We start from the raw sequence: 25053 nt of genomic DNA, 5'->3' as shown, positions 1-25053 counted from the left end.
TTCCCAAAGTAACTACCTCAATAAAGGAAAGTATATGATGGGGGGTAAACAGGGAGACTAGGAGGAGTATGTGAATAAAACAAATTCAGCAGCTTGCAGACCTGATCCTCTCCCTCATGAACTAAGACCACTTCTTTTGTATAAAATATCCACTTCTCTGAGGTGGGTTTGATGTACAGAACCCCTCACCAGGAATACTCTGTAACTTCCGAATTAGCTGAGTGGCTCTCACTGCCAAAGTAGAAAAAAGTTTCTCTCTGGCAGAAAAGGCAAGAGACCCCCGTCCCCCAAAACATCTAAGCAATTCATTTGCTGACTCCTTTGACCAGAGAGTATTGCCACTTGAGACCCCATAACCCATTCCCCCAATCCCCAATCTTCTAGCCACTGAGAGATTCTGCACTCTTAAGAGAAGATCCTTATGTCTTTATTTAACCAAGCTTAAAAGGAAAAATGTTATGAGATGGCATGCAATCTGCCCCAAAGCATTTTTCTCTTCTCTGTCACCATGCCAACCTACCTTCACCCTTCACCCATCTTGGATACAGAAGATAAAACATAAATACAGCATGTAAGTTGATGGTAGTTCCTTTTTTTTTTTTTTTTTTCAGTGCTGTAGCATGTTAGGCAAGTGTTCTATCACTGGGCCACATCCTCAGCAGCTACATTTTTTATTTTGAATGACAGCTAACTTTAGGATGCAGCTGACAGTGTAAAGACAGAGCAAAAAGATGGAAAGAATAGGGTCTCTGGAGAGCATCTATATAGCTGCTGAATTAAACCAACACTTAACTCAATAAATTGCTGGAATTTCAATTATATGAGTCCTTTCATTATTTAAGGTCACTTAACTATTTTTCTGTTACCTGCACCTGACCATACTCTAAGAAATCCAACACCCAGAAAACATCTTTTCCAAATAACCCAGAACATGCAAAATGTTAGTTATAACTGAATTCTATAAACACTATATGGAGTACACATACAAGGTCCTGTGCTTAGCACTTAGCACTATGGGGAATATAAAAGAGAATTAAGAAGAGCATTTTGTAGGCTAGGTACATAACTCAGTGGGTAGAGCACTTGCCAAGCATGTACAAGGCCATGGATTCAATCACCAGCACCATAAAAAAAAGCATTTTGTAATGGAAATTGCATAAGCCCAGATCCAATCCTCTTTGGGAAAGCCACTTAAATTTCCCTAAACCTTATTTTTCTTATCTACAAAATGGAAGACAGGACTACAGAATTTTGAGAATTATAGTGGACATAAAGTACCAAGCACAGCACTTAGCCCACAGTGAGGATTTGATAACTAGTAGTTGTTATGGTTTTAAAAATGGAAAGAAAGTATTTTTTTAATTGTTACTTTTTTGCTGGGTGCCAGTGGCTCACATCTATAATCCTAGCTACTTAGGAGGCAGAGATCAGGAGGACTGTGGTTCAGAGCCAGCCCAGGCAAATAGTTCACAAGACCCTATCTTGAAAAACCCTTCACAAAAATAGGGCTGGTGGAGTGGCTCAAGGTGAAGCCCCTGAGCTCAAGACCCAGTACTGCCAAAAAAAATAATAATAATTAATTAATTTTTGGGGGTAGTACTGGGGTTTGAACTCAGGGCTTTGCACATGCAAAGCAGGCATTCTTTCACTTGAGCCACACTTCCACTCCACTTTGATCTAGTTATTTTTTTGGAGATGGGGTCTCATGAACTATTTGCCTAGGCTGGCCTCCAACTGTGATCCTTCTGATCTCAGCCTCCTAAGTAGATAGACTTACAGGCATGAAACATCAGCCCCCAGCTTGGTTTTGGGGTTTTGACACAGGGTCTTCTGGCCTCAAATGTGTGATCTTCCTGCCTCAGTCTTCTGAGTGCTGGGATTACAGGTGTGTACCACCACACCAAGCTTGGGAGAAAGTATCCTCAAGAGGAGTAGAAAAGACAAATTAATTACAATCTGCTAATTGAGGTATTTATAGAATACAGGAGATCATTAACAAGGGTTCCAATTCTTCACCCCTTAATAAATCCATGGCCCTGGCCTTTGATATGTAACTTTGCAGTATACTCCTATTGAGGGTGAGGCATAATTTCTACCCTTTGGGCTTGGGTATGTGACTTGCTTTGTCCAATGGCATGTCAGTCAGGCAAACCTGAGCATAAACAGAGTCATGGAAAGCATATGTGCCAATAGGCAGGCATACCCTTGCTATTCTGGAATCATCATTAAAAGGATATGTCTTGGCCAGCCCATTGGTCCCAGAAGGAGGATAAGAAAAGCTCATCCCAGGAAATCTCAGCCTAGAACAGATCATCAAATGACTTGCAGATGCATGAGTTAGACCCATAGAACTGTCCAATCCACCCCAGCTCAATTCAGCTGACCCTGGAAATGTATGAGAAATAAATGCTTAATATATATGCTTTTGTAGTATTGTGGTTGGATATTGCATGGAAATAGCTACTTATACATTAATATATTTACTGTCTTTTAAAAACATTTGATCAAGTGAAAGGCAAGATTAGGTCTTCTGTGTTGGAGATACTTATAAAAAAATCTACTCAATAAAATATAGATTATTTCAACTCATTAAACATAAAAAATTCTGTGTGATCTTTTACCAAACTGCTTTTACATTAACAAATACTAGGTTGTTCAAAAACTTAGAAGTCTATCCTACTACAGAGAACTTAAAAAACAAAAATGTGACTGGCTATTCCAGTCAATTAATGTCTACAATTACTATGAAGATTTATGGAAACTGTTTAAGCCCAGAAAAGTCTGTATCACCACATATATGAGAAATGTCCTTTCCAAGAATGTCAATATCTTCCAGGCATTAATAGAACTATGCTTATCTATTATAATTATTGAGAAATTTGAAGAGAAATGAGGAATAATGCTCTCATTTCTTTGAAGGGCAGACAATATTCCAATCCAGAAATATTTACTCAATGTCATCCAAGTTTCAAGAGCATGTTAGATGTTATTAATGATTTACTTTTACCATCCTTGGTGAAATCAATAGCTATGTCAAATCATGAGGCAATTAAACCTGAAAGTCCCCAGAGACCTATGCCATCACGGCCTTTGCTGATTCCCTTCTGAAAACAACCAATGATATGTGAATATTTGAGCTTCACCACTGTCAGTCTATTAATATCATAATAAAAATTGTTAATATCAAGCTACGTCAATATCTAATTAATGGCCAGTGCTGGTGCTCACACCTCTAATCCTAGCAGAGATCGAGAGGATCATGGTTCAAAGCTAGCCCAGGTAAATAGTTTGAGAGACCCTATCTCAAAAAAACCTTTCCAAAAAAAAAAAAAGAAAATTTTTCTAAATGTGGAGTGCTAATTATATGTATTTTTTGTATATATGCACTTTGTTATGTTACAATGCAGTAAAAAGCTTTTTTAAATGTAATGGCATTAATAGCAGTTTAGGAAAAACAGTGACAAATCAGAATTCAAAGGAGAGACTAGACACTATTAACAATAAAAGTTGTAGTAGTTAACATGTATTAGCAATTACTATATGCCAGGCACTGTGCTAAATAAACACTTTAATTTCATTCTCACAGCATCCTTGTGAGGTCACTCATTTTATCAGCAGCATTTGTCACATTTAATTGCTCTCTTCCCTTGAAATGCCTTCCTTTCCATTCTAGACTCACAGGCTCTCCTGGTTTTCATCTCCCTTACTAACTGCTCCTCAGGCTGCTCCTCTTCCTACACTTACTTTATTTATATTTATTTATTTACTTATTTATTTTGGGGATGGGACAGGGTCTCATTATGTAGCCTGGGCTGACTTAAACATGAGATCCTCCTTACTCAGCCTTTCCAGTGCTGGGATGACAGTCATGTGCCACCATGCTTTGAAAATACTATAGGCCTGAGTTGACTCCTATACCTCTTCTCTAGCTACACTCATTAAAGCAGGTACAATTATTATCCTCCCAATTTAACAGATGAAAACATTGAGACACAAAGAGATTCAAACATAAGCAACAAGACTTCAGAGGCCATGCTCTTAACCTCCTCATGGTTCTACCTTTTTGGCCTTCCATAAAAAAGGCAAGACATAGCTGTACACATTCTACATTCTAGTGCCTTCAGTAACTGAGAAAAGAGACAAAGAGTGAGGCACATGGGAGTCTACTTCATAAAATATTAAAAACTAACACCAGGCACCCAATTTAGCAGAAAACCAATACTCCTTCAAATTCTGTTAAACAAGTTTCCTTCCTAAGTTTCTTCACTTTGCACTTTGGTACTTACTTCTCAAGGAGGAATGCGAAAACATTCTAGAACACAGATTGTCAGCTCTAGGTGCTTATGAGAATAATCTGGGGAGCCTTTTTTTTTTTGGCAGTACCAAGGCTTGAATTCAGGGCCTCATGCTTATTAGGCAGGCACTCTATCACTTGACCACTCCACTAGTCCAATGAGGGGCAGGAGCTTTAAAGAATACAGATTGGGCTAGGTGTGGTGGTTCAGGTAGGCTGAGGCAGGTAGATCTTGAATTTGAGGCCAGCCTGGGCTATACAGTGAGACCATGTCTCAAAACAAAGCAGAGAACATAGCCATGCAACAGTGGGTCATGCCTATAATCCTAGCTACTCAGGAGGCAGAGATTGTGAGGACTGCAGTTCTAGGCCAGCTTGGGCAAAAAGTTCAGGAGACCCTATCTCAACCAATAAAAGCTGGGCACAGTAGCTAGCACCAGTCATCTAAGCTACTTAGAAAGCATAGGAGGATCATAGTCCAGGCTGGCCCAGGCATGAACACAAAACCCTATTCAAAAAATAACGAAAGCAAAAAGGCTGGGAATGTGGCTCAAGTGGTAGAGTGCCTGCCTAACAAGCACAAAGCCCTGAGTTCAAACCCCAGTATGGCAAAAGAAAGAAATAATACATATAGGACCTATGCAGACATGTTAAGTGCAGGAGATTCCAGGAATGTATTCCAACAAGCATTCAAGTATATTCTGAAACTCATAACTTGTGCCAAGATTTGGGAAGCCTTTGTTTTATACAGGATGAGTAGTGACTACCACAAAAGCTAGAAATGAATAAGAATGGATATGTAAACTGATTTCAATAAGTAATAAGACCAATCAGGAAACCAGAGCAGTGACTGGAATTCTAGATTGGGATACCAAATATTTCCCAGTTTGGGAATTTGTTGCAAGAAAGAGTATGTAATTAAATGATGCTATCCTTTGGCTTAGAAGGGAGTCATTGGGGAGCAAGAACCAATTTAATACTTAAACACTCATATTCTCAGAGTACTCACCAATATCATGAGGGAATATAAGAATATTCAGAGATACAGCCATTTGGGGTTGGAGACCTAGTTCAGTGGCAGAGCACTTACCTAACATGTACAGGCCCTGGGTTCAATTCTCAGTAACACAAAGAAAAAAAGGAATGGGCAATGTGGCTCATGCCTACAGTCTCAGCTACTGAGGATGCTTAGATAAAGAGGATCCAAATTCAAGGCCAGCCGAGAAAAAAAGTTAGCAAGACTCTATCTCAACAAGCAAGCCAGATATGGTAATACAAATTTGTAATCCCAGCTATATAGGAGGCATAGGTAGGAAGACAGTGGTCCAAGGCTGGTCCCAGGCAAAAAGTGGGGGGACCCTTATTTGAAAAATAAAGGGCTGTGAGGGTAGTTCAAGTGGTAGAGTGCTTGCCTACCAAGTGCAGGGCCTTCGGTTCAAACCCCAGTCCCGCCAGAAAGAGAATGAGGAAGAGGGAGGGAGAGAGAGTGGAAGAGGGAGGTAGAGGGAGTGAGAAAAGGAGGGAGGAAGAAAGGGAAGAAGAGAGAGAGAGAGAGAGAGAAAGAGAGAGAGAGAGAGAGAGAGAGAGAGAGAGAACACCATTGTCCCAAGGCAACAGGAAAAAGCATTGTTAACCCTGTCATTTTTGTGTAAATGTAAGTGCACATATATTTTGCTTACATACACAAGTAATACTGTGCAACTATAACAGCTGAAACCAAGGCAAAGAAGTCACCTCAACATACTTCTTTAAGTCTTACCTCTGTAAGGGCATGCAGTTGTCCTTGATGTACACATACACCCATGAACCTGAAAAACAAAACATTTTTTTAAACAAAATGAAAAGGACAAGAATATAAATTCCACATAGAGAAATTAGTTGAATTTCCCATGCATTAGAAACAACGCAATACTTGTGAAACCCCATGGGTCCCATGTGACTCTGCAACTTCTTAATTTGATTAAGATGCCAGACTTATAAATTTGTAAATTCACCATGAAGCATCTTGTTGTAGTAATACCTAGTGGCAATGGTGTAATGGTGGAAAAGGCTTAAAAACAGCAAGGTGTAGCCAGGAATCAATGGCTCACGCCTGTAATCCTAGCTACTTGGGAGGCTGAGATCAGGAGGATAGTGCTTTGAGACCAACTTGGGCAAAATGGACTGAAAGTGTGGCTCAAGCAGTAGAGTACCTGCTTTGCAAGCCTAAAACTCTTGAGTTCAAATCCCAGGTCACACACATAAAAAAAGACAATCCAATACAATAGAAAAGCAAAAGTCACATACATAGTTTACAAAAATAAGTACAAATGGCTAATAAAGTATAATATAAATGGCTAACAAAATTCACTCATAACTAAAGAAATGCATATTAAAACAAGTAGATACCGTGCATGCATGCCTGCATGCGTGCGTGCATGCCTGTGTGTGTGTGTGCATGCTAAGTAAGTGGTCTACCACTAAGCTACATCCCCAGCCCTCATGTTTTAAATCTACCAAATGAATAAAGATTAATACTGATAATGCTCAGTGTTGCCTAGAAGGTGAGGAAACAGGACTTATACACACTTTCAAGTTCTTGGCACAACTTTTTCAAAGGGTAATTGATCAATAACTAGCAAAAATTTTAAGTGTTCCAACAACTGTTTTCTGACAGTAGGGGTTTGAACTCAGGGCCTCATGCTTGCTAGACAGGCACTCTACCACAGCCCTTTTTTGTGATGGCTTTTTTCAAGACAGGGTCTCGAGAACTATTTGCCCAGGACTGGCTTCGAACCTCAATCCTCCTGATCTCTGACTCCTGAGAAGTTAGGATTATAGGTGTGAGCCACTAGCACCTGGCATGCACACTGTTAAGAATTTATCTTATAAATATACTCAATTCAGGTGAGCAAAAATATTTCTAAAGCTATGGCCTGAATGTTTTCATGTGTCCCCTCCCCACCATTCATCTGTTGAAACTTAATCCCCAATATGATAAGTATTAAAAGATGAGGATTTGGGGAGGAGATTAGGTCATGAGAATTTTGCTCTCATGAACTGCATTAGTGCCTTTATAAAAGAGGCCAGTGGGAGTATGTCTGCTCCTTCTACAATGTTGAGGACACAGCAATGAGGCATTATGAAGCAGAAAGCCCTCCTCAGATACAGAATCTGCTGACTCCTTGATCTCAGCCTTTCCAACCTCTAAACTATGACCAGTAATTTCTGTTGTTTGTAAGTTATCCATGCTAAGGTACTGTGTTATAGCAGCACAAATGCACTAAGACAAAAAACATCTACTCCAACAGTGAAGCCACTCCCAGACAAATAGTTCTAGACCCTATCTCAAAAAAACCATCCAAAAAAAGGGCTGGTGGTGTGGTATTTTTGTCTCAATACCACAAAAAATAAAAAATAAAAAAAAAAAGAAAACGCCAAGAAGCCTTAATAATAAATGGTACTATACATAAGAGGAAAAAGTTGAATTTTATTTATTTTTATTTTTTAGTTTATACACTTATATTTGAAGTTATTTCAAACAATGAGTTTATATATATATATATACATATATATATATATAAATTTTACATAAAGTTACAAATCAATGATTTTGAATGGTGATGACAATAAAGGAGAAGATAAATGTTATAAAGCCAGGAATTTATTGTTGTAAAACAATAGGCATTTGGGTTGTCTGGAAGGAACTCTCCCTTACAATATATCAATCCCAAGTCAAGGACAAAGGAAAGGGAAGGGACTGCCTACAAGTAAGAGTGCAAAGGACAGAAGGGACTGTCCTAGAAAGAACCATAAAGTTCCATGCATATCTTATTCTTCCATGTGCTCATGGCACTCAATGGCACCTAGCAAAGAATATGCAAGCTCAGTAATGATAGCTGAGTTAAAAGGAACTGAGTGGTAAGACTATTTGGCTAGCTTAGTATGACAGCAGAGTTTTCAAGACATGGTGCTTCCACATTTTCACTGATGTAGAAAATTACCTCTGGCTTAGGAGATACAAAGCAAAATATAGTAGTTATAAGGGCTTTGAAATTAGAGGGTGTGGGTTCAAATCCCATCTCTACTCTTTGCTAGGCAAGCATTAGTCTCTCCCCTCTGTAACATGGGAATAATAGTGTCTATAACAGAGATTATTAGAAAGACTGAATGAAATAATAAATGCAAATGCACAGCACAGTCACTGACACATTGTAAAAGCTCAAAAATGAAAGTAATTATCATAATTATAACTTAGAAGTGAATCAGGTAAGAATCAAATTTGGTCATAGGTAACTGGGAAGAATCCCTTATCAGGGATTTTTTGTCTTTGCAGAACTGGGGCTTGAACTCAGGGCCTACACCTTGAGCCACTCCACCAGCCCTTTTGTGTGATGGGTTTTTTCAAGATAGGGTGTTGAAAACTATTTGCCCAGGCTGGCTTTGAACCATGATCCTCCTGATCTCTGCCTCTTGAGTAGCTAGGATTACAGGCATGAGTCACCAGTGTCCAGCTCAAAGCTGGATCCTTTAAACCCATTCTCCTCTCCATTCTCCGTCCCATGCCCATACTCCAACTCCTTGCTCTATAAATGGTGGGACATATGTAAGTTTCTTTTTGGAGATACTTGGGTTTGAACTCAGAATTTTGTGCTTGCTAGACAGATACTTCAGCACTTGAGCCAAATCCTCAGCCCTTTTGCTTCAGTTATTTTTCGAACAGGGTTTTACATTTTTGTCCAGGCTGGCCTGGGCCATAATCTTCCTATTTATACTTCCCAGGTAGCTGGGATGAGGTATGTACTACCATGCTCAACTTGTTAGTTGAGATGGGGTCTTAAGAACTTTTTGCCTGGGCTGGCCTTGAATCATGATTCTCCTGATCTCTATTTCCCATGTAATTAGAACTATAGGTTTGAGCCACCATGCCCGGCCATTTGTCAGGTTTGTTGCTATGAAACACACCACCTAATATGGAAGGGAGTGAATTAGGGGACTATGGAGCAGGTATAAATCTAACAAACAATGAAATTCAAGCAACAGAGTATAGAAAGACTTCATCTGGGATGCTAAGGCTGTTTCTGATCAGCAGAGCAGTGTCTATAAGTCATACAACAGAGAGAACCTGGGAAAGGTCCAGTCAACTTGAGAAACTTTAGTTGGGGAAAAGAGAGGAAGTTGTACTGCACAGAAGCAATCCGGACAAAATGAATGAGAAGCCGGGCACTAGTGACTCCCGCCTGTAATCCTAGCTACTCAGGAGGCAGAGATCAGGAGGATCATGGTTCATAGCCAGCCTGGGCATATAGTTTTTGACACCTTATCTTGAAAAAAGAACCCTCACAAAAAAGGGCTGGCAAAGTGGCTCAAGGTATAGGCCGAGTTCAAACTCCAATACCACAAAACAAAAAAAAAACAACAAAATGAGAAATTGATCTAGAGGAACTACATTTGTATAGGTATCTTTAAAATAGGTACAGGTATCTTCTCTAAATGTTCATATAGTTATTAGAATTAGTAATGTCATCACAATACCTGACTTCAAACTATATTACAAAGCAATAACAATAAAAACAGCATGGTACTGGCACAAAAACAGACATGAAGACCAGTAGAACAGAATAGAGGACCCAGATATGAAGCCACATAACTATAACCAACTTGTCCTTGACAAAGGCGCTAAAAATATACAATGGAGAAAAGACAGCCTCTTCAACAAAAACTGCTGGGAAAACTGGTTAGCAGTCTGCAAAAAACTGAAATTAGATCCATGTTTATCACCCTATACCAATATTAACTCAAAATGGATCAAGGATCTTAATATCAGACCCTAAACTCTAAAGTTGGTATAGGAAAGAATAGGAAATATTTTAGAACTAATAGGTATAGGCAAGGACTTTCTCAATGGAACCCCAGTAGCTCAGCAACTAAGAGATAGCATAGATAAATGGGACCTCATAAAACTAAAAAGCTTCTGTTCATCAAAAGAAATGGTCTCTAAACTGAAGAGAACACCCACAGAGTGGGAGAAAATATTTGCTAGCTACACATCAGACAAAGGACTGATAGCCAGAATATATAGGGAACTCAAAAAACTAAATTCTCCCAAAATTAATGAACCAATAAAGAAATGGGCAAGTGAACTAAACAGAACTTTCTCAAAAGAAGAAATTCAAATGGCCAAAAAACACATGAGAAAATGCTCACCATCTCTAGCAATAAAGGAAATGCAAATTAAAACCATACTAAGATTCAATCCTCACCCCTGTTAGAATAGCCATCATTAGCAACATCACTAACAACAGGTGTTGGCGGGGATTTGTGGAAAAAGGAACCCTTTTACACTACTGGTGGGAATACAAACTAGTACAACCACTCTGGAAAAAATCTGGAGGCTTCTTAAAAATCTAAACATAGATCTACCATATGATCCAGTAATACCACTCTTGGGGATATACCCAAAAGACTGTGACACAGGTTACTCCAGAGGCACTTGCACACCCATGTTTATTGCAGCACTATTCACAATAGCCAAGTTATGGAAACAGCCAAGATGCCCCACCACTGACGAATGGATTAAGAAAATATGGTCTTTATACACAATGGAATTTTATGCAGCCATGAAGAAGAATGAAATCTTATCATTTGCAAGTAAATGGATGGAACTGGAGAACATCATTCTGAGTGAGGTTAGCCTGGCCCAAAAAACCAAAAATCATATGTTCTCCCTCATATGTGGACATTAGATCAAGGGCAAACACAACAATGGGATTGGACTTTGATCACATGATAAAGCGAGAACACACAAGGAAGGTATGAGGATAGGTAAAACACCCAAAAACCTAGATAGCATGTGTTGCCCTCAACGCAGAGAAACTAAAAGCAGATACTTTAAAGTGACAGAGGCCAATAGGAGAAGGGGACCAGGAACTAGAGAAAAGGTTAGTTCGAGAAGAATTAATTTAGAAGGTAACACACATGTACAGGAAAGCAATGCGAGTCAACTCCCTATATAGCTATCCTTATCTCAACTAGCAAAAACCCTTGGTCCTCTTCCAATTATTGCTTATACTCTCTCTTCAACAAAATTAGAGATAAGGGCAAAATAGTTTCTGCCTGGTAGAGAGGGGGTGGGGGGGAGGGAGAGAGAAGGGGTGGGGGATTAAGAGAGGTGATGGGGGGAATGGGAGAGAAATGACCCAAACATTGTATGCACTTCTGAATAAAAGAAAAAATTTTAAAAAAAGGAATTAGTAATGTCACTAATTTACTTAATTACTTATTGAATGGTTGCTATGTACAAGACATTAAGGACAGTACAGCAAATAAAACAAAGTCCCTGCTCTCATAAAACTTTCATTCTAGGAGTCATTCTTCTGGAAGGCAATTATAATAAAAAGATAAGTTTGTATCATGTAGCATGCGAGCTAAATTGCTGTTACTAGTCAACCTCTCCAGAAAGAATGTTTCTTTGAGATTAAATAGTATCCCATTATAGCAATAACAGGTAAATTAAATTATAATAAGCCATATTTGTCCTTCACTAAAGCTTTCCAAACACTAGCGGAGGTTGGTTTAACTGTTTTTTATAAACTAAGTTTGACTGGAACATAACCACCATATAATCTATATCTGCTTTGGTATTACAACAGCATTGTTAAATAGTTGTGACACATATGGCATGGCTTGCAAAGATTAAAATATTTACTACCTAGCCCGTTACAAAAAATTTGCTGACCTTGCACTACAGCACAAGGATCTATCCATTTCCACTGAGGAGACATTAAGCATGTTTATAAATCTTAATTTCCTCATCTACAAAAATGGGCATAAAAATAACACTTCCCCAGCCACGCATGGTAGCACTTGCTTGTAATTCTAGCACCAGGGATGCTAAGGAAGAAAGATCACTAAGTCTAGGCCATCTTGGGCTACATGGTGAGTTTGAGACCAGCCTGGGTTATACAGTGAGACTCTGTCTCAAAAAAAGAAAAAAACCCCTACAAAACCAAACCAAAAAACAAAGAAAAGAAGAGAAGAGAAAGAAAAGGAAAAAATAATACCTTAAAGGTTGTGAGGAATAAATGGGATATTTCAGGTCATGTTTCACAGGGTCTAGTACATGCTCAAATAAGGGTTACTAACTTTTATTTTATTAATTATTAACAATGCTATCAGTTACCTTCTTCAATATACAAAATATGTCATCTGTTTTTTCTTAACCTTTCAATGGCTCCCTTCTGTCTATGGAATATTATTAAAATTCCTGACTAAAGGAGTTAAAACTCCAAGGTGTGCTCCAATTTATCTTTGAAACCTCACATTTTTCCCATGAGCTTTATTTTCAACCATCTCTTGTTCTCTTCTGGCTCTAACATTCTAGCTCACAAATACTCTTAAATTTCCCTAATCTTAAAAAAATTCTTCCCTTGCCCACTCCCTAAAATGTGACCCCAATTTACTCTTTTCATTTGTTACTGAACTTTAAGAGCAAGTTTCTCTCTGTCTGTCTTCAACTTTCATCTGTTTTAAACTCATTATAATCTGCCTTTTGCTCTTACCATTCTTTTGTAACTTTCCTCATTGTGGAGATTCAGAGTTTTATTTATCTCTACATTTCTAGTACCTAGTAAACTGTCTGTCATACAGTAAATAAACTCTAAGTAAAGATTCATTGAGAGCTGGCCTGTAATCCTAGCTACTCAGGAGGCAGAGATCAGGATTGTGGTTCAAAGCCAGCCTGGGCAAATAGTTCAGGAGACCCTATCTCTAAAAAACCCATCATAAAAAATGTCTAGTGGAGTGGTGGAGTGGCTTAAGGTATAGGCCCTGTGAATACAAACCCCAGTACTGAAAAAAAATTATTGAATGGCACAATTGGTTTTTATGATCTAGAAACTCAGTTGAAGCTCCTTCCTTGAGTTGGAATACTTTATTCACTTTTCCAAGATAAGCTAAAATTTCCCCTTCTGTATAAGGGATCTCCTGAACACCCTTGGTTAGCATGAATCCCTTCTCTCTATCCCTCCCGCAGTACTATTAGCACTTTTCCCCTTCTTTTGAACAATTGCTAATTAGCATTAAGTGAAGTGGTTTGGCTATGAAACCTCTTGCAATTGCTTTAAGTGGGGAGTAGAGGCAGGAGCTTGGGTGGGGGAGGGGGAGAGAAGATGGTGGGGGGCAATCTAACAAATTAGACTATGCACAATATGAGGATATTTGGAATTGTCACAATGAATCCCCTCTGTACAATGAATATATCCTAATAAAACTGGGGGAAAAAAGTAAAGTGGTGGGTTTAGAGTCACACTGCTCTGTGTGGCTCTGCCACTAACTGATGACCTGTGTGCTTCTTCACATGCAAAATGGAAATATTATATAACCCATAGGGATACTGGGAAGATAAAATGAGATAACCTGAGCTCCTGGAACATAATCAACATTAGAAAATACTCTTCTTTTAATATTTCTGACTCCTACTGACTGGAACATAGGTTTTGAGGAGTATAGCTCTTAGGTTGGCAGAGTGGCTCAAGTTGTAGAGCGCCTGCCTGGCAAGTATGAGGCCCTGAATTCAAACTTTAGCACTGCCAAAAAAAAAAGATTTAGAGGTAGGTGCAAGGTTGGAAAGCCAAGAGGCATTTTTATTTTATTTAATCAAATAATCATAAAGAAGCCAGGTTCTGCTACAAAAACAATGGCTACTTCACAAAATCATCAATTTTCTAAAAGCTAAAAAGATCTGGTTCTTTTTTTTTATTGTTTGGCAGTAGTGGGGTTTGAACTCAGGGCCTTCTCCTTGAACTACCCCACCAGCCCTTTTTTGTGGAGGGTTTTTTCTAGATAGGGTCTTGAGAACTATTTCCCTGGACTGGCTTCAAATGATGATCCTCCTGACCTTTGCCTCCTGAGTAGCTAGGATTACAGGTGTGAGCCACCAATACCCAGCCAAGATCTGGTTCTAAAAGCTGAAAAGATCTGCTTCTCTTCTTCTTCCTCCCAGGTCCATCATCAATATGACCACATCATCCACAAAGGCTCTTTCTAGACAAAAGAACTCATCACTGCTCAAACGTTAATAGACCAATAGGAGACTTTCAACTCTAATAGTACTTATAAACTAGAGTTTGATCAGATACTGAATTTGCATGTCTTTCCTGAGCATTTGCTGTTAATATCCCATCAATCATCATGCTTTTCTAAACCTTTGCCTTTTCTCAGGCAGTTTCTGCTGCCTAGAATGTTTCTATCCTCATTTTCACAGTTAGATTCTACCTATCCAAAAAGCCCAGTTCAAATACTTACCACAAAAATAAATTTGGTTCCCTCCAAATACAGACGATTTTCTTTTTTCTTTTTTTTTTGTAGTCCTGGGAATTGAACCTGGGGTCTCATGCATTCTAGGCAAGCACTCTACATCTGAACTATACCTCCAAATCCATTTCCCACATTTAGCTTTTATCACATGCCTCATATCTTCTCTACTAGATCATAGCTTTTTTTGGTGGGGAGAAAGGGGGTGAAGACAGACTGGTCTGGAACTTGCTATGTAGCCCAGGCTGGCTTCGTACTCACAATCCTCCTTCTTCAGCCTCCTGAGTGCCTGGATTATAGCTATGCACTACCATGCCCAGCTTAGACCATAGCTGCTGCTTCTTTCTTTCTCTTTTTTAAAACACTGAATGGACCGGGCACCAGTGGCTCACACCTGCAGAGTCTGTGCTCTTAAAAAATGTGGTATCATGTCTCCATATAGTTATAGAAAAGGTACAAAGTTGAACAAGATATAATCTCTTCTCTTACAAAGCTGTTCACTACTCAAAAAGTTTTTGTGGCAGATCACAAAGTTCCTGATTAAAGTCCAAATTCCTTAGCAAGTTATTCAAAGGTCCGAATGACCTAAACCTCTCTTATCTCTTATTATATCTATCTGCATACTCTATATTTTAGTTATATAACTTGCCACTCCTAAATATGTCCTGAATCCTCCCATCCATATTGTTGGTAGGATAAGTCTTTATTTCTGGAATCTACTTTTCAAAGCTCTACTAACCCTTAAAAAGCCTAAGCTCAGCCAGATGCCAGTGGCTCACACTTAGAATCCTAACTACTCAGGACTCTGGTTCGAAGCCAGCCCTGGGCAAATAGTTCCACAAGACCCTATGTTAAAAAAAGCAACCACAAAAAGGGCTGGCAGAGTGGCTCAAGGTCTAGGCCTTGAGTACTCCAGTACTGAAAAAAAAAACCTCAGTTCAAGGCTGGGTGCTGGTGGCTCATGTGTGTAATCCTAGCAACTCAGGAGGCAGAGATCAGGACTGAGGTTCAAAGTAAGAGCCAGGCAAATGGTTCATGAAACCCTATCTTGAAAACCCCATCATAAAAAAGGGCTGGTGGAGTGGCTCAACTGGTAACAGTGCCTGTCTAGTAAACGTGACACCCTGAGTTCGAATCCCAGTACCACCAAAAAAAAAAAAAAAAAGACTCAGCTCAAAATCACCTCCAAATAATAAAAACAAACATTGATATAGCATTTTGTCTGCCAGGCACAGCCACATATTAAGTTATTAAATTCATAAAACCTTTTCAATTGACTATAATAATCTCTAATTCAAAGTTATAAATTCAAATATTTCTCTGATAATTCCAATCTAAAGTAATCATTCTCTTCCCTATACACTCTTATATCAGTCTATTTGAAACCTCTATTGTAGTACTTAGCAGGTCCTGCCTTCAGCAAGTTTTATCTGTCTAGCTTTTTCATTATGTTAAAAGGTTGTCCAGGGTACCGGTGGCTCACGCCTGTAATCCTAGGTTCTTGGGAGGATGAGATAGGGAGGATTGAGGTTCAAGGTGAGCCTGGACAAATAGTTCACAAGACCCCCATCTCCAAAAACAATCAGAACAAAATGGACTACAGGAGTGACTCAACTGATAGAGCACCTGCTTTGCACGTGTGAAGCCTTGAGTTCAAACTCCAGTCCCATCAAAAAAAAAAAGGCTCTCCAGGGAAGAGATCCTGAAGTAGACTGTATTTCCCAGTGTCCATTACAGTTGGTTATGACCATAACACTAAGTTCTAGCCAGTGGTATGTGGGAAGAGTAATTACGTCATTTCTAGGTCTGTCCCATAACACCCTGACATTATCTCCACACTTTCCATACTTTATTCCCTCATCTACCAGCAGACATAGAAGATTAGCAGAGGAAACTGAGGCCTTGACCTACATGAAAGAGTTTCCCTTCCATTTCCACCCAATCTGTATTGAACTGGGACAGGAATAAGAAACAAGCTTTAAAGTCAATGAGATTTTAAGTTGTTTACTACAGTGGTTGGCATAGCTAGACTAAAGATATCATGTAATTCTGTGTTTCTCTTTAAACATAACAACATTGCCTTGCTCATAGTTAGTGCTTAGTAAATATTTATTGAATTTAATTAAAATTTAAAATTCTTATTCCTTTTTAAGGCCTTACTATTAGCTAGCAGTCTCCAACATGGGAAGTGAACAAGATTATTTAATGGACTACAAAAAGAAAATCTGAACTTTTACATAAAAAGAGAAATTCAGTTTTACTAACAGTTAATTGTATATTAATAGTAGTACATGAGCATGTTCTCAAAAATGCTTCCCTAATGAGATAGTGTGGTAGTAATCACTAATGGTTCCCAAGAGATGTCCATATCCTAATCCCCCAGAACTTGCAAATGTTAGAAGGTAAGTTGAGCTCTGGAGATATAGCTCAGTGTTAGAAAGCGTGCCTAGCATGTGTGGGGCCCTGGGTTTGATCCCCAGAACTGAAAATAATAAGAATAATGATAATAAGTAAAAATCAAACAAAAGTAACTAAGTAAATAAATAAAGACAAGGAGAATGAATGGGAGTTGAAGATAGAATTAAAGTTTCACAGCTAGGCATGACAGGACACACCTGCAATGCTAACACTCAGGAGGCAGAGGCTGGAGGAGTATGAATTGGAGAACAGCCTGGGATACGAAATCCCATTTCAAAAAAAAAGAATTAGAGTTGTACTTGGAAAAAAAAAGTTCTGGTCACCTGACTTTAAAAGATTATCTTGCACTATCAAGGTAGGTCATTGTGATTACCTATGTCTTACCTGGTAGAAGAAGTAGGCAGAAAAGTTAGTATCAGGGAGATGCAATGTGACACACATCCAATCTATCACTGCTGGTTTTTGGGGTTTTTTTGGTGGTACTGAGTTTGAACTCAGGGCCTTGCACTTGCTAGTCAGATGCTCAAACACTTAGGCCCTGCGCCCAGCCCTTTCTGCTTTAGTTAATTTTCAGAGAGTGTCTCACACTTTTTGACTGAAGTGAGCCTTGGCCAGAGATCCTTCTACCTCCACCTCCATATGGTGGCCCATAGGTGTGCACCACCATGCCCAACTTGTTTTGAGATAGAGTCCTGCTAATTTTTGTCTGGGCTGGCCTCCAACCTTGATCCTCCTATCTCTGCCTCCTGCACATCTGGTATTACAGGCATCACCATCACACCTGACCTCATGTCACTGCCAGTTTTGAAGATGGAAAGGAGCTACAGCCAAGGAATGGGAGCAGCTACTAGCAGCCAAAATAAGTAAGGAATAACCTTCAGAAAAGAATGTAGCTCTGCTAACATCATGATTTTCCCTTAGTGAAATCCACATCAAACTTCTGCCATACAGAACTGTTAGATAATAAATTTAAGTTGTTTTAAGCTACTAGGTTTATGGTAATTTGTTATTGTAGTCATAGAAAATTCACAATAGATACATAAAAATGTTTAGTGGGTCACTATCCTAGTTTATAATGTTCACAGATCTAAGGTAGGCTTTGGCCTTTGAGTCTTTTTAAACAAGCACAAGGAAAACAGCATTAACATGTTCCTTTGTGGCATTCACATTCACCCAATATTTATTGATCTCATAGCTCTGTATAAAATGCAGAGTTAAACAATTAAGTTTAAATGTTGACCCTCCCCCAATTTATTACCTAAACAGAAAAGTGAAGGTATAGGTGTGAAGCAATCTAAACTACATCTAGCCATCCTCATTCTGATAAAAAACAAACACTGACACTACTGCTACTACCATTAGACTTAGATCTCAAAACTGAATAACAGTAGGAAGAGTTCTGTGACCACTATGTTAAAGCTAGCAATAAAATTATCATTTATTACTCACCTAAAATATTCCTAGAAATTATACTAGGTGCTTTATATGTATTCCCTGAAATTACCCCCATTTTATCAACTAGGAAAATGAGGTTCAGAGCATTTAAGTGACTTGACAAAGGTTAGAGAAGGTACTTGAATCTATCTGGATGTCTGGCTCTAAAACCTATGTTCTACCCTGTGACAATAAGTAAGGAAGAAAAAAGTCAATTAGTTGTTCAATAATAACCAGCTGGTGTGCTGGTGCATGTCTATAATCCTCGAACTTAGGAGGTGAAGGCAGGAGGAGGCCAGCCTGGGCTACATAACAAAGACTTTGTCTCAAAAAACTAAACAAACAAAAATCTAGGTGCAGTGATGCATACCTGTAATTCCTGCTATGCAGGAGGCAGAGACAGGAGGCCAGCTGGTTGGGGCAAAAAGCACAAGACCCTATCTCAAAAATAATTAAAACAAAAAGGGCTGGAGGCAAGGCTCAAGTGACAGAACTCAAAGTCCTGAATTCAAACTCTAGCACTACCATCCCCCCCAAAAAAGAGTTGGGCAGGGGCTAAAGCACATGCTTAACATGTCTTAGGCCCTGGGTTCAATACCCAGCACACAAACACAATGCCTATCTATAGACTAATGAAATTCTAATTTGTTTTCTTCACAAGCTTTTCTGCTGCCAACATTGGGCAATAAACAGTATTCATAATATAGGAGTTCTTCTGACCTGTACTGGTCTTTCCAGAAAAATGTCTGACTCTAAAGATTATGATAATTAACATTTAAGAGGCTTGAAATAAACACATAATACTGAAATGTGGTACTAGGGGGAGGGGGAGAGTGAATGGAATGAATGGAGAGGGTAAAGGAGGGCCAATATAGTTGATGTACTTTATATACTTGTATGAAAACAGAACAACGAAACCTGCTCAAATTGTTTTAAGTAGGGGAAGAGGGATGAGGGAGAATGATGGTGGGGATGAACATAGCCAAGATACATTGTAATCATTGCATGAAAATGTTACAATGAAACCTCCCTATACAACTAATTATGATAATAAAAATGTCAAAAAATAAAATATGGGCATGATTTGATATTAATATACTTTCCAAAAGGCTCATATTTAAACCACTGAAACTGATTTAGACTGGCTTACTTTTCTTTTTTTTTGGGGGGGGGGGGTACTGGGACTTGAACTTGGGGCCTACACCTTGAACCACTCCACAAGCCTTTTTTGTGATCCGTTTTTTTTGAGATGGGGTCTTGCAAACTATTCGCCCAGGCTGGCTTCAAACTGTGATCCTCCTGTGTAGCTATGATTACAGACATGAGCCACCAGCACCTGGCCTGGTTTACTTATCTTAAAAAAAAAAAAAAAAAAAAAAAAGTAAGTCTTTTCCAGATGTTCTAATATTTATTTTTATCAATTTCCTATCATTATTTTAGAACAAAAGGACCTAAAACACAGCTCTAGCATGTGGCACTAAAATGAACCGCTTTGCATTTTACTACCATCACTCTTAACAATACTTAAAAAAAAAGATCCTACCAATACTTACCAAAAAAATGGTGACAGAGAAGAGAGAGCAATAGCACAGATCTCAGTTCTCAAAAAAATTGTAACTCTAAACCCAGAAAAAGACAGTAATATTTTTGAGTAAGGCTTGCTACAATTAAAGAATGTTTTAGAATTATTACATCATAAAAAACTGGTTGTGCTAGGTTCTAGATCAGACATTAAGAATCAGAACTTTGCATTAAGTAATACTAAACAGAGATGGCTCAGTCTAACTTCTTCTTTTCTGTCCACGATTTTTGTTTGTTTGTTTCTTGGAGATAGGGTCTCACTAAGTAGGCCAAGCTGGCCTTGAACTCACAATCATCCCACATCTGCCTCCTGAGTGTGTACCACTACCTGCAGCCAAAATGTCTTTTATTAATCCAGAAGGTTCAGAAGAGACATAATGTCCATAAACTGAAGTATCTCATTTGTGTCCCCAAGCCCTGAAAAAGCTTTTTCCTCCTTCTGAAATTTATCCTTTATTCTAAGATTACCCCTAAACTCTTGCAAAATAGCAAAATAAAAATATAGCCTTCAATTTTTGTGAGCATACTTTTGAAACAACACTCTCACAATGATTTATTTCTTCTCTCTCTGCCAAAGTGGAAGAAAGGTATAGAACAAAGAAAACCTCAATTCAGTCCAATAACCATGTATCATGTAATTACTATGTGCAAGGTTTTACTCTCCATGGAAAAATCTAGCACTTAGAATTTTTTTTTCTTACAATAGTGGGGACAAACATACTAGGAAAGCACTCTACCATTGAGCTACAGCCCCTCCCCCATCTCTATTTTTTTTTTCTTTACTGCTGTCACATCTATATTAAGAAGTGTCAGGTAAAGAGATAGGAGGGACTGTAGAAATAAACATGATGATTCCATTTTTCACAGACAAGAGTGAATGGTAATATAGACCATTTATTGAGCACTAAGGATGTGCCAACACAAACTTTTACAGTGATTACCTCATTTAATCCTTATAGAAGTACATTTGTGGTGAGTACTATTTTTATCTCTATTTTACACATAAGGAAACTGAAGACAGAGTAAGTGGCTTGCCCAAGGGCACACAACCAGCAAATGGCAAAGTCAAGATGAAATGTCTGTTTGTTTGTTTGTTTTTCTAAGGCAGGGTCTCACTATATAACCCAGGTCGAAAGCAAATTCACAATCCTCTTCTCAGCCTCCCTAATGCTAGGATTATAGGTGTGCACCACCACATCCAGCTAGATTTTTATTATTAAACTTTAAGCTATATAGCTTCAATGTATGATGCTTCAGATGATTATAATAGTAATAACAATAGAAATAATATTTAAGATTTAATGACTTTTCACTGTGACAAACTATGTACATTATTCCATGTAATCTCTCCATCAGCCTAGTACAGTGGTACAATTATTACTCCCTACTTCAGAGATGAGAAGATGGAGGTTATTGAGGTTATACAATTGTTCAAGGTCCTGAACTTCTCCTCTAAATTCCAACTCCCAACTTTCTATCTCCTCATCTTCCATTCCCAATCCTGTTCCCCATGTCAATTGTTCCAGTTGCTCAAGTCAAAAACCTAAGTACAGCCAGGTGCCAGTGGCTCACGCATGTGTAATCCTAGCTACTTAGGAGGCAGAGGTCAAAGGATAGAGGTTTGAAGCCAGCCCCATGCAAAAAATTCTCCAGACCCTATCTCAAAAAACCCATCACAAAAAGGAGCTTGTGGAGTGGTCAAGGTACATGCCCTGAATTCAAACCCCAGTACCGCAAAAAAAAAAAAAAGCCTAAGTACATCATTCTTGACCCTTCCTTTCCTTACGCTAATATCCCACACCCAAATCCATTAGAAAATCCCACTGCCTCTTTCAAACACCTCCACTGCTACCATATGGTTGCAGCCACCTGAATCAGCATTATTTTAATTACTGTAATAACCTCCTAACTTAATTTTCATGGGTGACACCCTTAGGTAGCTTCAAATAGACATAAAATGAAAAATAAGAGTCCCCTACCTCATTCAGACCATAGTGAATCCTACTCCACAGAAGGGACTACTTTAAACATTATTTTTAGCTCTTTCTTCTTTTTTAAGTCTTTGTTTCAGGGGGTTGAGGTGGGGGGGCGGGGGACATGGCAAGGAGCAGAGTCTTACTATGTAGCCCAGGCTAGCTTCAAACTCAAGAGTATTGGGGTTACAGGTATGCCCACTACACTGAGTCATTAGTTGTTTCTTCTACTTACCTTTTTTATGCATTAAGCTAACATACCACTATTTCTGATTTATCTACATGACTTCTAATGTGGAGCTGAGGATGTGGTCCTCAATCTTTCTCCCTTCCAATACTGCTTGCTATTATGATGAATCTGGGTAAGATCAATATTCAGGAGAAAAAAAAATCAAGATTCAGCTTTTATATTATTACAACTGATTATAATCACTACTAGGCCAAGTGTTATATTATGATTATATTTTACTTCTGTAATTTTTTTGCCTTTTTTATTTGCTTAGTGGTAGGCTTAGTTATCATATGCCTACCACTAATTCTTCCCAAACTCACAAACAATAAATAACAAAATTCTTCTGAATATGGATTTCCACCCTACCAAACATATCAAGAAATCTATACCTTCTTTCCTCATCCCTGGACTACTTATTCTCAACTTCAGCTCCAATTTGGACTACTTATTCTCAACACTGCTGCACAACAATCATCCTGGGACTTGTTATCTTTCTACCATTCTTCTTCTAAATCTCATGTCTTTCTTTAGCTTCATGAGAAAGGACACATGAGAGGTGAATATTTTGAGACATTACATGCCTAAAACTGTCTTTATTCTACTCTCATGCTTGATCAGTATTTTAGTTGGATATAGAATTCAAGCAGGAAACTGGAGATGTAGCTCGGTGGAAAAACATCAAATACTTTTCTCTCTGAAAGTACTGTGTTCCAGAGCTTGAGGTTTAATAATCATTCTGATTTTCAACTCTTTTTATGGGATCTGGTTACATTTTTTTCTGTGGAAGTGCTTAGAACCTTCCTTTTATTATTCATATTCTAAAATTTCATGTTATGCTTTGGGGTAGGTACTTTTTCACTCACTGTAATGGTCCCTTTCAATTTTTTTTGGTGGCACTGGGGGGCAAAAGCGGAAACCAGGAGGTCAATTAATAGGGCTGGCCTGACATAGTAGATATGGAGGTGGTAAAGAAGGAGTTGATCCCAGTCTCACACACACACTACACAAAGTAGTCGTACTCAGGACAGTTTTAAAGATGATGAATGAGATGGCTTGAAATAGTGTGTAAGGGAAAGATGTTAAGGATGAATCTTAGGGTTTTGGCCTAGGTAAGACATGAATGGTAGTTTCATTTACTAAGATGGGGAAACTTAAGCACAGGAAGAAATGGGGGTGGATAGGAATTGAATCAATAGTGGCTCATAATGGATACTCAATAAATGTTAGCCAATATTTATATTAAAAACCATCTTCTTTCTGGGTTTACTGCTTCTCTATCCACAGATAATGACATAAATATGAGCTGAAACTTATTCTATATTTTATTTAAAAAAATTTCTAGTTATATGAAATTAAAACTTAGATTCAAGATCTAAGTTGTTGGACCTTCTACCTTAGCACAGAGAAGAGGAAAAAAATTGACTCTCTTACCGATGTGCTACTATTACAAAAGATGCTTTGAGAGCTCTCATATCTCAAGACTCTTTCACTTAGTTACCAGCATTACCGTTATAAAATCAGAGGACTGTCTTTTAACCCATCATTTTTAAACACTGTCCATTTATTCCAGGGGCAGTGTTTAGACACACACTAAATATATTTTTAAAACCTCATCATTTAAAAGTTATTCAGTGTTTAAGTCAATGTAATTTGTAACCACTGATCCAGTCCCTTTCCCTCATTTAAAACAGAAGCCAAAGTCAAGAGATTGAATAATAACTTATCGTCAAGAACACTTGGGAAATGGTGGGGCTATGTTAAGTATAGAAGAAAAAGGGCGGAAGATAAGCTTGACAAAACAGATCAGATCTGCCTAACGGACTTCTGACTCATTTCTAAAATTGACGTGAGTCATACAAAATTTTAAAGTACCCTAGTACCACCAAAAAATGTTCTAAAGAAGCAAACTGTATGGACTCATGATGTTGCAAGAAACCTTGGATTCAATCAGAGGAAGAGGAGAAAAGAAATAAACTATACAACTGAGAGCTGTGTATCAGGAAGAGTAAAATGGGGACAAAGACACAGAGAAAATAGCTACAGCAGATATAAGAGAGAAGCAGATGCAAGTCTTTGAAGATTTAGAATCAAGGCTTAGCTTCTGATTAGAAGCAAGGAACAAAAGGAATACTAAAGATGTCTTTGGGATTTTTCAGGAATAACTGAAAAGATGGCTGTTTTAATAACTGATTATTTTATATATATAAATAAAATAACTGTTTCAATAACTGATTTGGATAATAATAATAACAGCTAATGCTAGTCTGTTATTTCCTTCCTTCCTTCCTCTTTCCCTCCCTCCTACCTTCTCCTCCACCTCCCTTTCTGTCTCTCTTTGGTGTTGCTGATCAACCTCAGAGCTTTATGCAAAATAGGCATGCACTCTTACCATGGAGCAGCACCCCCACCAGTACAATCTTTTTTTCTTTTTTTTTTTTTCAATACTGGAATTGAATTCTGGGCCTACACCTTGAGCCACTCCACCAGTCCTTTTTAGTGATGGGTTTTTTTGAGATAGGGTCTCATGAACTATTTGCCTAGGCTGGTTTAGAATTGCAATCTTCCTGATCTCTGCCTCCTGAGTAGCTTGGATTACAGATGTGAGCCACCAGTGCTCAACTTCTTTTTCTTTTCAATTTAGGCCAACATTGAGATTGAATTTAGGGCCTCCTGCTTGCTAGACAAGTTCTCTACCACTTGAGCTATACCCCCAATTCTTTTCCTTTTCAGTTTATTTTTCAGATAGGATCTCAAATCTTGGTCCTCTTTGCTCCACTTTTTGGACAGTTGGGATTACAGATGTGAACCACCATGCTGGCCTCCATCTG

The 25053-nt window shown here is 38.4% G+C and overlaps 1 protein-coding gene across 3 annotated transcripts in view; it reads right to left on the bottom strand.

Moving 5' to 3' along the window:
* The window catches only part of Tesk2 (testis associated actin remodelling kinase 2), a 114305-nt gene that overhangs the window by 37373 nt on the left and 51879 nt on the right, over positions 1-25053 (bottom strand). For all 3 annotated transcript variants that reach the window (XM_074080275.1, XM_074080277.1, XM_074080276.1), the window contains one exon: positions 6054-6102. In XM_074080275.1, coding sequence (XP_073936376.1) covers positions 6054-6102 — 49 coding nt within the window. The remainder of the gene's footprint in view (positions 1-6053; positions 6103-25053) is intronic.

Source organism: Castor canadensis, chromosome 7 (assembly GCF_047511655.1).
Source record: "Castor canadensis chromosome 7, mCasCan1.hap1v2, whole genome shotgun sequence".
Classification (NCBI taxonomy): domain Eukaryota; kingdom Metazoa; phylum Chordata; class Mammalia; order Rodentia; family Castoridae; genus Castor; species Castor canadensis.
The sequence above is the reverse complement of the archived record's forward strand: the minus strand, read 5'-3'. Positions and strand labels throughout refer to the sequence as shown.